The sequence below is a fragment of the Narcine bancroftii genome, chromosome 6 (assembly GCF_036971445.1).
Source record: "Narcine bancroftii isolate sNarBan1 chromosome 6, sNarBan1.hap1, whole genome shotgun sequence".
NCBI lineage: Eukaryota > Metazoa > Chordata > Chondrichthyes > Torpediniformes > Narcinidae > Narcine > Narcine bancroftii.
The window spans coordinates 170430426-170443912 of record NC_091474.1 but is presented as its reverse complement, the minus strand read 5'-3'; the positions used below and the strand labels follow the sequence as shown (position 1 = coordinate 170443912).

General features: G+C 39.0%; 1 protein-coding gene across 4 annotated transcripts in view; it reads left to right on the top strand.

Moving 5' to 3' along the window:
* The window catches only part of LOC138736733 (chloride intracellular channel protein 5-like), a 203843-nt gene that overhangs the window by 145529 nt on the left and 44827 nt on the right, over nt 1-13487 (top strand). For all 4 annotated transcript variants that reach the window (XM_069886715.1, XM_069886712.1, XM_069886716.1 and 1 more), the window contains one exon: nt 10079-10188. In XM_069886715.1, coding sequence (XP_069742816.1) covers nt 10133-10188 — 56 coding nt within the window. In that variant the 5' untranslated portion in view covers nt 10079-10132. The remainder of the gene's footprint in view (nt 1-10078; nt 10189-13487) is intronic.

The window sequence follows — 13487 nt, the reverse complement described above, 5'->3', positions numbered from 1 at the left end:
AGTAAAACATAAAAGTCTGCAGACACTATGATTGAAGTAAAAACACAAAGCTGGGGAAACTCAACAGATCAGTCAAGCAAAGATTAAGAATCAATACCAACATTCGGGCTTGAGCCCTTCCAATAAATGGCTGAAAAGCATTTAGCTTGTTATCAATTCTGGAAATGACTGGAAACCATTTTGCAACAGGGCTGCCTGTATGGCCTGAAAATATTTGTTATGGACATGCTAAAATGCAGTGTTTAGATTAAATGTACTAAAAAAATACAAGCTTAAGTGTTTGATTATTTATCCTTACCCTGCTTTCCTCTATCATTCTGTTTCTTGTCTCAACAACATGGGCCAAGTAATGCCATTTCACACCAGGTTGATACTAGAAATGTTTCTATTTATCGACATGCAGGGATCCATCTAATAATTTGATCAAAAACGTTTCCATTCTATGGATGAAGTAAACAGCAGTGAAAACTGGGATTTGCAGTTCCAGCTCTATGTTTGAAGCCTTGTTTCTGCCCCTGTAATTGTTTGGCTTGCATATTATCAGATCAAGTGACACTCGCCATATGAGCCATGTATGGCAGTAAAATGACAAATTTAATTTTCATTCATTATCTAAATGTTTGAATTTCATAAGGGGTGAGTCGGACTATGCACCTCTTTTCAGCATCCATGTTAGAGATGGGGAAATTAATGCAAAGTGCATCGTCAGAAGCCCTTTTTCCACTGGCATCCCAGTTAATTGACTGTTTTTGCTGTTTCCACTGGACCACTTTTAACCAGGACACACAAATAATTGCCACTGACCACAAATAATCTCCGGGGATGGGAGAGTCTACCTTCCATAATAATCCTTTGGTACAACTTATCCTTTTTTCACTGGTTTAATCAACACACTGGAGTCAGGTTACATCGGGATGTGAGTAGGGGTCGAGGACATCAATTCCTGGCATGATTTTATGTCGACGTGCTGATTTTTTTTCCCATTTTCCATTGGACCCTTAACCGGTAAATTGGCTATCACTTCCTGGGACAAGGTTCCAATGGAAAAGGGGCCAGAGTATAAAAATTGCCAATGCCATTTCCAAACTGACTGAGTAGGATGCTATTATGTACAATAGAGTTATGCCCAGAAGGATCTGATTGAATGACTGAAGATTAATTTATTTCAGTCACCATTCAAAATTGCTGAAATAAAATAATTGCATAATACTATGGTTATGTTCTAAACCTATGAGAATACATTTTGGAATGAATCTTGTAAGCCAAATTATTCACATCTGTTATGAACTTACTAGCATATTAGCACCTTTAGGTTTGTCATGAGTGTAATCAGTATGAACAAATGTGTGCAGTCATTCAAGTTTGCAGGCTATTATCAGTCATTTTCTAGATCTTTATTCCATTGTAATTGAATTGTATTGAATTACAGTACTGCGGTGTTTTTTTTCTACTTCATTCGCTCAATGAAAAGCTCACGTCAAAGCTTACACAGGTTGAATGTCAGTGATCGCTTTTTACGTTCTAATGTTTGGTGCATTATTTTGCCTATTTATTTTTTTAATTGAACAGTTATTTTATTTTGATTAAATGGTGTCTTCACAAAATTATGGGTCTCATAGTTTCTGTGGCTCTCAGACAGGGACAGTGAATTTTTTAAATATATTGTAAGCTCTCATATTACATGGAATTTGTTTTTGACTGCCTTAAGGCAGACAGATGGACCAGCAGCAGAAATGGCCTGAAGCATCATTTACAGTCAGGGAAAGAGAAGCAAAAAAGAGTCCCCTCAGAGTTATCGAGTGTCCATGAATTGACCTCCAGTGATGCTGCAGCCCCCACAGCCACACAATCCAGTCCAAACCATCAGCATCCTGAGCTCTAAATCTGAACCTCTGGCACAATCAGGGAGTCTCCGTGCCCTTGGCATCCCAGTGCCAGTGCTTGGTATCTCTTCAGCCAGTCTCCAGCTGTCCACCGCTCGTGTGAATCCCTTAACTGCAATTGCCAGTACCCCATAGCCTGTGTGGGTTCCTCACCTTGAGCCGCCAACAGCCCACCACCTGTGATTTCTTCAGACGTAGAACCCATCACTGGTCTGCTGCCGTGGTCACTGTACCATGGGTAGTCTCCTCTGTTTCTCCTTCCCCCTATTTTCTGGTGCCCAGTGCCAGTCCATTGCTTCCCTAGAGTCTGCAACTACTCATAGCTGCTGCCATCTTGGGCGCAGACCTCACGGTCACAAAATTTACAAATAAAACCACCGTTGGCTCCATTAACAGGCCATTTAAAACTTGTTGGGCTGGGCGGTTGTACCCCCCGGGAGTGCTGCCGTTACATCAGCTCTAGCAGTGCCACTTTTTTTATTTAGTTATTCATTGAGAACAAAGTCATGAATATGATCACTTTCTTCAAAAAAAGTTCTAATTTGCCCAATTTCCCAATAAATTATTAAAAGTAAAATTGATTGTTTTAGATTGTAACTGTTTGATGGTACTGATGACAGATCAGATTTTATATCATGACCACTGCCCAGGTTGTTGCATCCAAATATTGCATGAAAAGAATTGCCACTAGCCCTGGAAACCCATCACATTTTGGGTGATGCTAGGACGGAAATATACCATTTCAGTCAGATGGTGAGGTCAGGTATCTTTGACCTATGTAAAATCTAATTGCCATGTTTTAGATTTTAAAAGATGATGAGTGGTTTGTGTTTATTATATAAGGGTAATGTACAAATGCAGTAAAATTCTTAGTGCAGCCAAGTAGATGCTTAAACATACATCAACTATAATAGTATACTTTAAATTACCACAATATGCCATGACAGAAAAAGAGATGACAAATATAAAAGAAAAGAATAGATAAATATTCACTAGTGCAAACAAAAAGTGACATATCAAAAGTGCAAACAGGTCATTTGATGGTCCCTGGACCATTTTTGATTGGGGTTTAAATTAGTATAGGAAAGTACTAGAGCCTGATTACTGATGGGGAAATATCAGTTCTTGAATTGAGAGGTGCTGGACTTCAGGGATCTGCCTGAAGTCGCAGCAATATTAGGCAGAATTCAGAATAGAAGGAATAAACAGGATCCTGCAAACTTTTTTTGTCAGGATCTAACAATATGAGAGTTTGGACTTGTACAGTAAAAGTTAATTTATTTCCCACACATTAACCAATTGATAAATACTTGTTTCATCAAAACAACCTGGATTTTTGAAAGTTGTCATTCTCATTTTCTAATCAAAATGAACACCTTCATACTTTGCACTTTATATTCCATCTGTTGTCTTTTCATCCAATGTTTTCCTGTTCTATTTGAAGATCTCTACCTTAAATTGTGTCCGTTTTTTGAGGGTACGGAAATGAATCTTTGATGTTACTGAGACAAGATTTAAAGAAGATCAAGGATGCTAGATTAATACCTGTTGTTTAACTGAGACGCTTTCATTTTACTGATTCAGAGGCAGTTAAACCAAATGAGCCAGCCAGTGGAATTTTCATAAATATTTTACCCATAGTAATTGGTTTAAATTTCACTCTTGCCTTTCATCATCTATATTACATTATAAGTTCTAAAGGATGTGTACTGCTGGGAATGGGGGTGGGAGGGGCGTGGGAGTGGGAGTGGAGGGGGCATGGGAGTGGGAGTGGAGGGGGCATGGTGGAAGTAGAGATTCACTTTTTCAGAAATATTTGATGTTAAATCTAAATCAGAATTTGTTGTCATGAAATTCATTGTTTTGTGGCAGCGATCTAGTACATTATAGATGCAAAAATTGCTATAAATTACATTTCTGTAAATACATTTTTTTTTAAATTTGGGCAAGAGAAGAGAAAAAAAATTGGGTCGTGTCTGTGCTTCATTGACCATTCATAAATCTGATGGCGGAGGGAATTAAGCTGTTTTTGTAACATTGGGTGTTCATCTTTAGGCTCCTGTACCACCACCTTGATGGTAGCTGTGAAAAGAGGGTATGGCTTGGATAGTGAGGGTCCTTTTTGATAAATGCTGCTTTCTTAAAATGCTGCCTCTTGTCCTTAATGGAGTGAAGACCAGTGCCCACGAGTTCACAACTCTCTGCAGCCTTTTCATTAAATGCATAACTTGTAAGGATTACAGTAATCGAACCAAGTCTTTGCCACAATTTCATGTGCATCTTGACTTTCTGACAAGCAACAAAATGACAACTTCATTTTGTCCACTGGAAGTAGTGGATCTAACATGTACATATCCAGAACACCAATTGAATTGAATTTTTACCGTGTTAACAAAATCATTTTATTCTGAGTCTGAGCAGTCTTAACAGTCCCTCCTACTGAGGCAAGAAGGCTATGCCTAAAAGTTGATTCTCAAGTTAAATAACACAATCTGGATTAATCAGCATTATATTAAGAAAGTCCTGTAATGTGGGCATTGATTCCCTTTCCTAATCAATCCTAATCAGGCAATTTCCTCAATTCAAATGTCAGTTTCTGCTATAACTTTATGTTGGGGTGAATGACCTCAATTTAAAAACCTTTTTGTCACAAAATCAACAGCATGCCAATCTTCACTTAACCAAAAGACTTGTAATGCATTTTGCCCAGCTTTTCAAATTTATGAAATGTTTTCCAGGATCATCTGATATTGAACTGAGAACCAAAATTTTGTCAATTGCATGAAAAATATCATGTGATACTCAAGTTTTTTCAGGGTGTTTTCTTAAGTATTGAATATGTATCTCTCAGATCATGGCACCTGCTCAGTGTTGCCTGTAGTAGGGTGTCTTGACTGTCCAGTTGGTCCCCCACTACAGCATGTTAGTCTAGAGACAAATTGATTGACTGAGTTTTCAATCTGGAGGGTGTGACCTTTCTTAAATCTGCAATTATCAAAGAAATAGTTTGGCCCAGCTCTGACTCATCTCCCGATCGCGAGCACTTCAGTGCAGGAAAGGAAAAAGCATTCTTTCTGATGACAAAAGGAAAAGTAAGAGGTCTTGGTGCTTGCATTCTGCCCCTTACAGGTTGTCATCAGAGTGCCATTTGGAGGCAGTCAGGTCAATGGCAAAAATTAGAAACCATGTGTGAAGAGAACTGGGAGGTGGAGAAAAAAATATGAAGAAGCAGATGTTTGTGTGGTGGTACACCACCGGTCTACTGCAGGGGGAAACCTCTATATCTGCAGGAGTGTAAGGGGACAGGACAACACGTGACCGGCTGTCAATCAGTCGGCCTGAATGGATCAAGCCCCACCCGGTCGGGTGTCAATCACCCTCCGGGATATAAGCTTGTGCCGGACTCCCGAGGCCTCACTCAGAGGCCTCAGCCACAGCCAACCTGGCTCTGTGGAAGTCTTTGTGGATAAAAGCCTGTTGTACAATATTTACCTTGTGTGTGTCTGATTCTGGCTAACAGCGCACCACAGTTTGGATGTCACTGCTTACCCAGTATTCAATAAGCCCTCTGCTTTATTTAATCAAGAACTCAAACAGGCTCTCTGAAATAAAAATAGTTCTTGTTCATCTACCATCTGTACTCGTGTAACTGTTGAGTTTTGGGGACCAATTTTTGAGTTAAATTTAGAGGGTCGAATTTTGCACAATACTACTTTTGATCATGGTAAGTACCTGCGTCGTTCAAGGTGTTGGGAGCACAGATGGCCAGGACTGGGTCGCGTCTGCGTTCAGGGTATTGGGAGCTCGGATGGGCAGGTAGCCAAAACGAGCGGCCAGGGTGAGGATCCATGGTTGGGGCATCGAAAGCTCCAGTGGGTGGGCAGTCAGGGCAAAGATCTGTGTTTGGGGCGTCAGGAGGTCAGATGGGCAGGCAGCAGAGGCAAAAAATTGGGGGGTCGACTTTTACATGGGAACAACTATTACACAAGTGTAATACAATACACAAGCGAGTTGGAAGTGTGATAACTTTGAGGCCACACTATTTGAAAAGGCTTTGAAAGATATATATGCCACTTTATGGTATGCATAATATGAAAGACCAGTACATGTTGGAGAATCTTATATATAGGATTATATGAGAACATTTTAATTAATGTCATGCAAATAGAAATGATCAATAAATTCAGAAGGTTGGTACATATTCAGGAAAAATAAAAATCTATTCTTCATATGTTGGCATGGAGGAAATTAAAACAATGTAAATTTAACGTTTATGCATCTATCAGCCAGAATTAGCAGAAAAAAATCATATATTAATGCTCATTTTAATTTTATTGCTTCCAGTTTTCTGTTGTTGCTTTTCAATCCATTGTGGGGAAAAAAATCCTTCCAATTCAATAAATTAGTCCATTTTGTAATGTGACACAGGCTTCCTGTTATTTCCATTCTTCAATGATGTTGTATCCACAGGGACAAAGGTGTCAGCTGTTTTCAGACAAGCAGTGAATGGTGATCTAACAAAGGCACAGCTGTTTTATATTTTGCAGCATATGCTGTGGATCCAGAACCCGTAAAATCACAATTGTTATTATTGCAAGCAACTTGGAACCATTATAATTCAGTTGGATTTTTTTTACACTTTCTCTTTGGATTATTATATACCTTTTTATCAGTTTAACCAATAAGAAGTACTGAATGCTCAGGATTGATTTGAAATAATATGATTTCTGAATTCAATTAGGTCATTAGAACTACCATATAGTTAGTTAATATTTGATTCGTTATTAGTTAATATTGATTAGTTATTAGATATTATCTGGTTTCAGGCTTCTCCATTGTAAGTGTAGGATTGCATCAGTAAGAGTTACTTATTTAATGATAAATGAAACTTGTGGAACTAAAAGAGTAAGGTTTCAGATAAATGTACCATTTTTATTTGGAAGGCTGTTAGTTTGTGAACAATTACAAGAGACTTGAAACTAAAGATAGATGGAAAAGAACTCTGTAATTGAATATTTCACATGATATTGATAAAAGGAGGCAAAAGAATGGCCCATTCGCGATATGATGCTTCAGGAAGAAATCATTCTGGAGGAGTTGATCCAAATGCAGGGAAGACAATTGGCTAATCTGTCCATTAAATGAGGAACTCCACAACAGGTGAAGAGGATTATAATTGTTTAAAAATATGCTTGTGTTGTGGGGCTAAAGTTGCACATATGGTAACTTGATTGTAGTGTTCAGCTTAATTGTTGTTAGGACACAAGTTTTTTAAAATGAAAATGAAACATGAAAGTCTGCAGATGCTGTGATCATAGAAAAACACAGAAATACTGGAAGAACTCAGCAGGTCTCACAGCATCCATAGGAGGTAAAGATATTTTGACCTCCTATGGACACTGCAAGCCCTGCTGAGTTCCTCCAGCATTTTTTTAAAATAGATTACTGATTGAATTAGCTGGAGCACAAAATAATTTTACATGCACCTGCTAATCAGTAAACAGTTATGTTTCAATCCCATTCTGATTGCATGAAAAGAATAAATATCCACACTTGGATTTACTTCGGAAGTAGGACTGATGCCCCTGCAAAATTGCAGCCAGCTTTGAATTAGTAATACAAGTGAGGATATTTCCATATGTAATGTCTGGATTTTCCAATACTGTACAGATTTAGTTTGCACCTGAGTGATGGGGAAATGTTCCAGTCCCAGGAATGGAAGTGTGCTGCTTACAAGGTTTTCCAGGCCATTTTGTTTTTCACAGCTGCAGGTGCAAATTAAGACAGATGGAGTAGAAAGTTGTAAAGATGTTCAATCAGTTTGGTGAGCAACTCTGGGAAAAGTGGTGGTACACGGTATTAATGTTTGAGATTGTGACGTGCTGTGATAGCAGCAAGCAGACATTAAAAACTCAGAAGACTGTACTACAGGTTTTAATCTGCTAAAAGTCGGCACACACCAGTTTTAGCTGTGGTAGCTTCCAAGTGGCTGGCTCAGGAGGGGCCGGCTCAGGCCTATATTCGGGTCAGCTGATTGGCAGTCGGTCAGGTGGAGTCAATCCTTAGGTGGTTTTCCTGCAGGTGCAGAGATCGCCCCCTGCAGTAGGCTAGTGGTCATATCACCACAGGTTGTTAACTTTTTATCAGATCTGAGAATTTTTAAAATTTAATTTAGACATACAGCATAGTAACATGCCTTTCAATCACACCTAATTAACCTATAACCCCAGTACATTTTTAAAGGGTGGGAGGAAACCAGATCACCTAAAGGAAACCTATGCAGACATGGAGAAAATGTACAAAATTCGACAAACACCGCTGGATTTGAACCCAGGTCACTGACCCTGTAACAGCATTGCGCTAACTGTGCTGAATGTTCGAATTTTTGCCAGTTCTGACAAAAGGTTACTGAGCTGAAATGTGAATTTTGTTTTTCCCTCCACAAGGGCTGGCAGACGGAATATGTCCCAGATTTTTTTTTTAACCTTTTGGTTCACAATGGGTACTCTATGATGGGAGGACTTTTAGGTAAGTCAACTAAAACTGAGTGAGGAAAATTAAAGGATGTGCATCTGTTGTATTGGGAAAGTATCAAGTTTGGTGGGTTCATATAGAAAAGAATTTGAACACAAGTTTTACAGTCAAAAGAAACTTTATTGATCACAGGAGAAAAAAAAAGACATCAAATGATACTTAATTACTACTAAACAACTATATAGTCATTCACATTGGACCCAGGTTGAACTTCAATACTAATGACCACCTATCTTTTACTACACAGTCATGCACATGTACACACTTCAGAGATAGGGACATTCAAGCACACTCCTGATTCCCTGTACATGGGAGTGCGGCTTTCTGCAAGTACTGATCTATTGCAGTACTTAAGTGTAGTGCACACCTTACCCATGATTCCTCCAGTGACCTAGTGTAGATAAATGTCCTGGACGTGGACCAAGAGGCAGAGAGAAAGAAATGTGGTATGCATCGATGTTTTATATTGTCCTGAGCATCTGGCCAATTATGACGCTGAGTCATTTAAATGAGCCAATGGTAAGGTGAGCACTAATGGGTGGCCAGAGTCTAACCTTGATTAGCAAGTGATGCAACTTCCTAATAAGTTTCAGACAGGGTGATCACATGACCATCTGCAATCCACAATGTTCCAGACAGACAGAGAGGTCACGTGTACCTCCACAATCCATATATAATAGCATCCTATTTGGAGGGGTGAGGAAAAAATTGCAATGTATGGAATAGCTCAGCTCCTGCTTTCCAATTTTGTACGCTGAAAATAGTTTGTTGTATTCCTTCTGTGCTAATTCCCTGTATTATCCCTAATGTCAGCATGTATGGAAGGGTAGTTTTTGAGTTTTTGGAGTCAGCGGACTCTTACTGTCACTGATGCACAACCATCCAGTTACATGATCAATAAAGTGCTTGTTTTTCTGCTATTCAAGGACTCATTTGCTGAGATGCCAGTTTCCTATAGCCCTAGACCATTAGGTGTGGCATTGTTTGGAGGTATGGATAATGGCAGCTTTATGCCGACTCCATAAATTGTGTAGCTTGTCATGATCCTATATTCAGTAATGACAATCTGTCAAATTATCTATGGTATATGATTATGAGGAGGCTTTTGCTTTTGGTCAGTTGGACATGAATGCTTTGCCCAATTAAGCACATTTTTTGCAGCCATTGTTGTAATGTTGAAAATGCACAGACTATTTTCAATCAGGTGGTATCATCAACCAGTCTGAAAAAAATGACCTGACAATGTGTTAGTTGGTTGAAGCATTATATTAACTTGAAAGAACAGGAAGAGCTCACCTGATTACTTTGAAAAATGTTATGGGATTAGCTACATGAAGGAGTGCATTTACACTATAATCAGTTTGTAATGCCTCATTCAAAATAGTACTTAAGAAACTCAAAAAGAGAAATTACACCAGAAAAATACCAATGCAGTGAGGAAAATTATGTAGAAATAAATGTTCTTAACATTCTTTGATTCCATCATTGAATTTTCTTCTACTTGCAGTGTCGAAAATAAAAATGACTTGTTTTCATGGACTTTGAATAGAGATCAAGCATGTTGAAATTTTGAGAATAACAAAGCTGAAAATAAATATTAAAAAAAGTACAGTAACTTTGTGTTCCAAATGGTACAATAAAGTGCACTTCTTCTCCTGCAGGCTGGTATTGATGGAGAGAGCATCGGTAATTGCCCCTTTTCCCAGCGTCTGTTTATGATTCTGTGGCTGAAAGGTGTTGTGTTCAATGTCACAACAGTTGATCTGAAGAGGTAAGGGACTAAAGTTGGTACTTGTTGACAATCATGTAAAATATGTAGGGTCAGAAACCAAAAAGAAATTGAAATATTTAAAAACAAAATGCTGTAAATACTCCATAGTTCAGGCAGCATCTATGCCGAGAGAAACTTTTAACATTTTGGGTTGATGACTTTCATCAGGAACTCTTGTCAGTTTAGAATATCATGTTCAGCTAATTTGTTGATAGTTTGCTTTTAGTTGTATTTTTGTTATCTTTTAATCTCTCCTGCTACCCTATTATTTTACATTTGACTTCCTCCTCTACTTTCACCTACTCTGTTGGCAGTAGGATGATTACTTCTGAATATCCTGGAATTCTTGAAATTTTTGTTCATATTTGTCCTTAACACAACCTCAGCCAAGCATTTGATCATGTAAAGGTAAAGGATTCATTATTGTCTCGTAATATTACATTTAGAATGTAACATACATGAAATTCTTTATCTTTTGTAGGCAGACAGAAAATCACCACTTTGTCCATCGCCCCTCACAGAAACCTACAGCACCTGGTGTTCCTAGGCAGTCTCCTCTCCAAGTACTGATGAGTCCTGAGCCTGCTTAGCTTCCAAGATCAGACAATCTGTCTTAGTCTCTCTTTTTCTGTTTGATATTTTTTCATTTATCTGCTCCTCACAGCGTGGACTCTGTTTTGTTCACAGTGTTAATTTGAGAAGTAGGACTCCTAGTTAATTATCTTTCTGTACATGAGAAATCAAATGCTGCAAAAATAAAGCCAATGTCGAATCCAGTTTACTACCTCACCATAAATACCTGGTGACCAAATCTTCCTGACACCTCCGATGTGGGATCTTGTCAAAGGCCTTAATAAAGACCATATAGACAACATATATAGTCTTTCCTTTATCAATTTTCCTGGTAACCTCCTTGGAAAACTCTGTAGGAGCACGTCATGTTGCCATTCCCTAACCAGTCCCTGATTATCCAAATACCTGTATATCCGATCTTTAGCACACCTTCCAATAAATTACTTACTATTGTTGGCACGCTCATTGGCCTATAATTTCCTGGGTTATTTTTGGAGCACTTTTTAAACAATGGAACAATATGAGCTACCCTCCAATCATCTGGCACCTCATCTGTGGCTGTGTATTTTAAATATTTCTGCCATGATCCTCCCTGGAGGTCCAAAAGAATACTTTGTCAGGCCATGGGGATCTATCCACCTTTATTCGCAAGCACTCCCTCCTTTAATCCATGAGCTTACTTCTTATTTGCCTCACTTACCTAGACTCAGCCAGTTTCCTGAGAACATACTGATGCAAAAAAAAATCATTTAAGTTCTCCCTTATCTCTTGTGGCACCAAGCATATTCGACTCTGAGCTTCGAAAGGACCAATTTTGTCCCTTGCTATCATTTTGCTCTTAATATACCTGTAGAAACCCTTAGGATTTTCCTTCAAGTTGTCAGCCAAAGCAACCTCATGTCTTTTATAAGGTTGTTTTGGCTTACAATGTGTCCTTCCTGATTTCCCTATCAAGTTGTACTTGCATTTTTTTATATTCCTCAAATACCTCATTTGTTCTGTGTTGCCGATACCTGCTATACATCTCTTCTAAACCAGATCCCCAATATTCCTCGAAAACAGAGGTTCCCTATGCCTTCTAATTTTGCCTTTAATTCTGACAAGAACATACAAACTCTAATCTCAAAATTTCACTTTTGAAGGCCTTCCACTTGCCTCACACATCCTTGCATAAAAACAACCTAGCCCAATCCATGCTTTCTAGATCGTGTCTCATTTCCTCAAAATTGGCCTTTCTCCAATTTAGAATCTCAACTCGAGGACCAGGCCTATCCTTACCCATCATTATCTTGAATCAAATGGTATTACTGTCACTGAACCTAAAGTGTTCCCCTATGTATACTTCCATCATCTGTCTCATTCCTAAATATTAGACTCAATATTGCACTCTCTCAATTTTTCAGAAAACTTTCCTGAACAGATTTGACAAACTCTAAGCCAGTGGTTTTCAACCTTTTATTTCCACTCACATACCACCTTAAATAATCCCTTACTAACCATAGAGCACCTAATGTTGAGAACCACTGCTCTAAATCATCTAGCCCTTTTTACAGTGTAAGAGTCCCAGTCAATATGTGGTAAGTTAAAATCACTTACCATCACAACTGCCTGCTGCCTGCAGCTGTCTGCTATCTCCCTGCAGATATGCTCTTCCAATTCATAATGTCTATTAGGTGGTCTATAATGCAATCCCATTAATGTGATCATACCTTCTTCATTTCTCAGCTCCACCCATGTAGCCTCAGTAGATGAGCTCTCTCATTTGTCCTGTCTGAGCATAGCTGTGACATTTTCCCTGATGAGCAATGCTACTTCTCTCTCTTTCATCCCTCTTGCTCTACTGAGCCTGAAACAATGGAATTCTCGTCATTGAGCTGCCAGTCCTGCCCTTCTTGCAAATGTTTCACTAATGGCCTCAGTATCATAATTCCATGTGCCAATCCATGCTTGAAGCGTGTCTACCTTTCCTACAATACTCCTTGCAATTAAATAGATGCACCTGAGATTATTATTTCTACCAGGAACAACCCATTGATTTCTGCCTTTATATGTAGTCTTAACATTTTTTTCCTCCTCCACTCCACCATCTGCTCTGGCATTCTAGTTCCCACCTTCTGCAAATCTAGTTTAAATCCACCAGAGCAGTACTAGCAAACCTTATAGCAAGGATATCAGTTCCCCTCCAGTACAGATGCAAACCGTCCTGGCAGTACAGGTCCCGTCTTCCCTGGAAGAAAGCCTAATGGTCTAGAAATCTGGAACCTTCCCTCCTGCACTATCTGTGCCAGATTATATCATATTTTATATTATATCTAGATATGTTTTTGGAAGAGATAGATTGTGGGGGTTTTAATGCAGAAAACAAACACTTCACAAAACAGATCCCATTTAAAATGCAAGAGCTCTGCTCAAACCAGACACTCTGGGCCCAGCACCTTTGTAAAGATGATAGAAACTGCTTTGCTGAAGGTTTTCACAAGGAGGTGAAAAAAGAAGAGCCCATCTCAGGGAACTGATAAGATCTTTCAGGAATTGATTTTGGAGCCAGCAATCTGTTTGGTGGCAGTTTGCTGTTTTAAGAGAGGTTCTGGTTTTCACAAGCAGAGAGAGAGAGAAGAGCACGCGATTCTTTAGAGAGAGAAAGGCGTTTCTGCAGTGCCTCTCTGGAGGCTGCAGCACAACAAGCTGGTAGCTTGTTTAAACCTCATTTTGAAGATGGGTTGTGA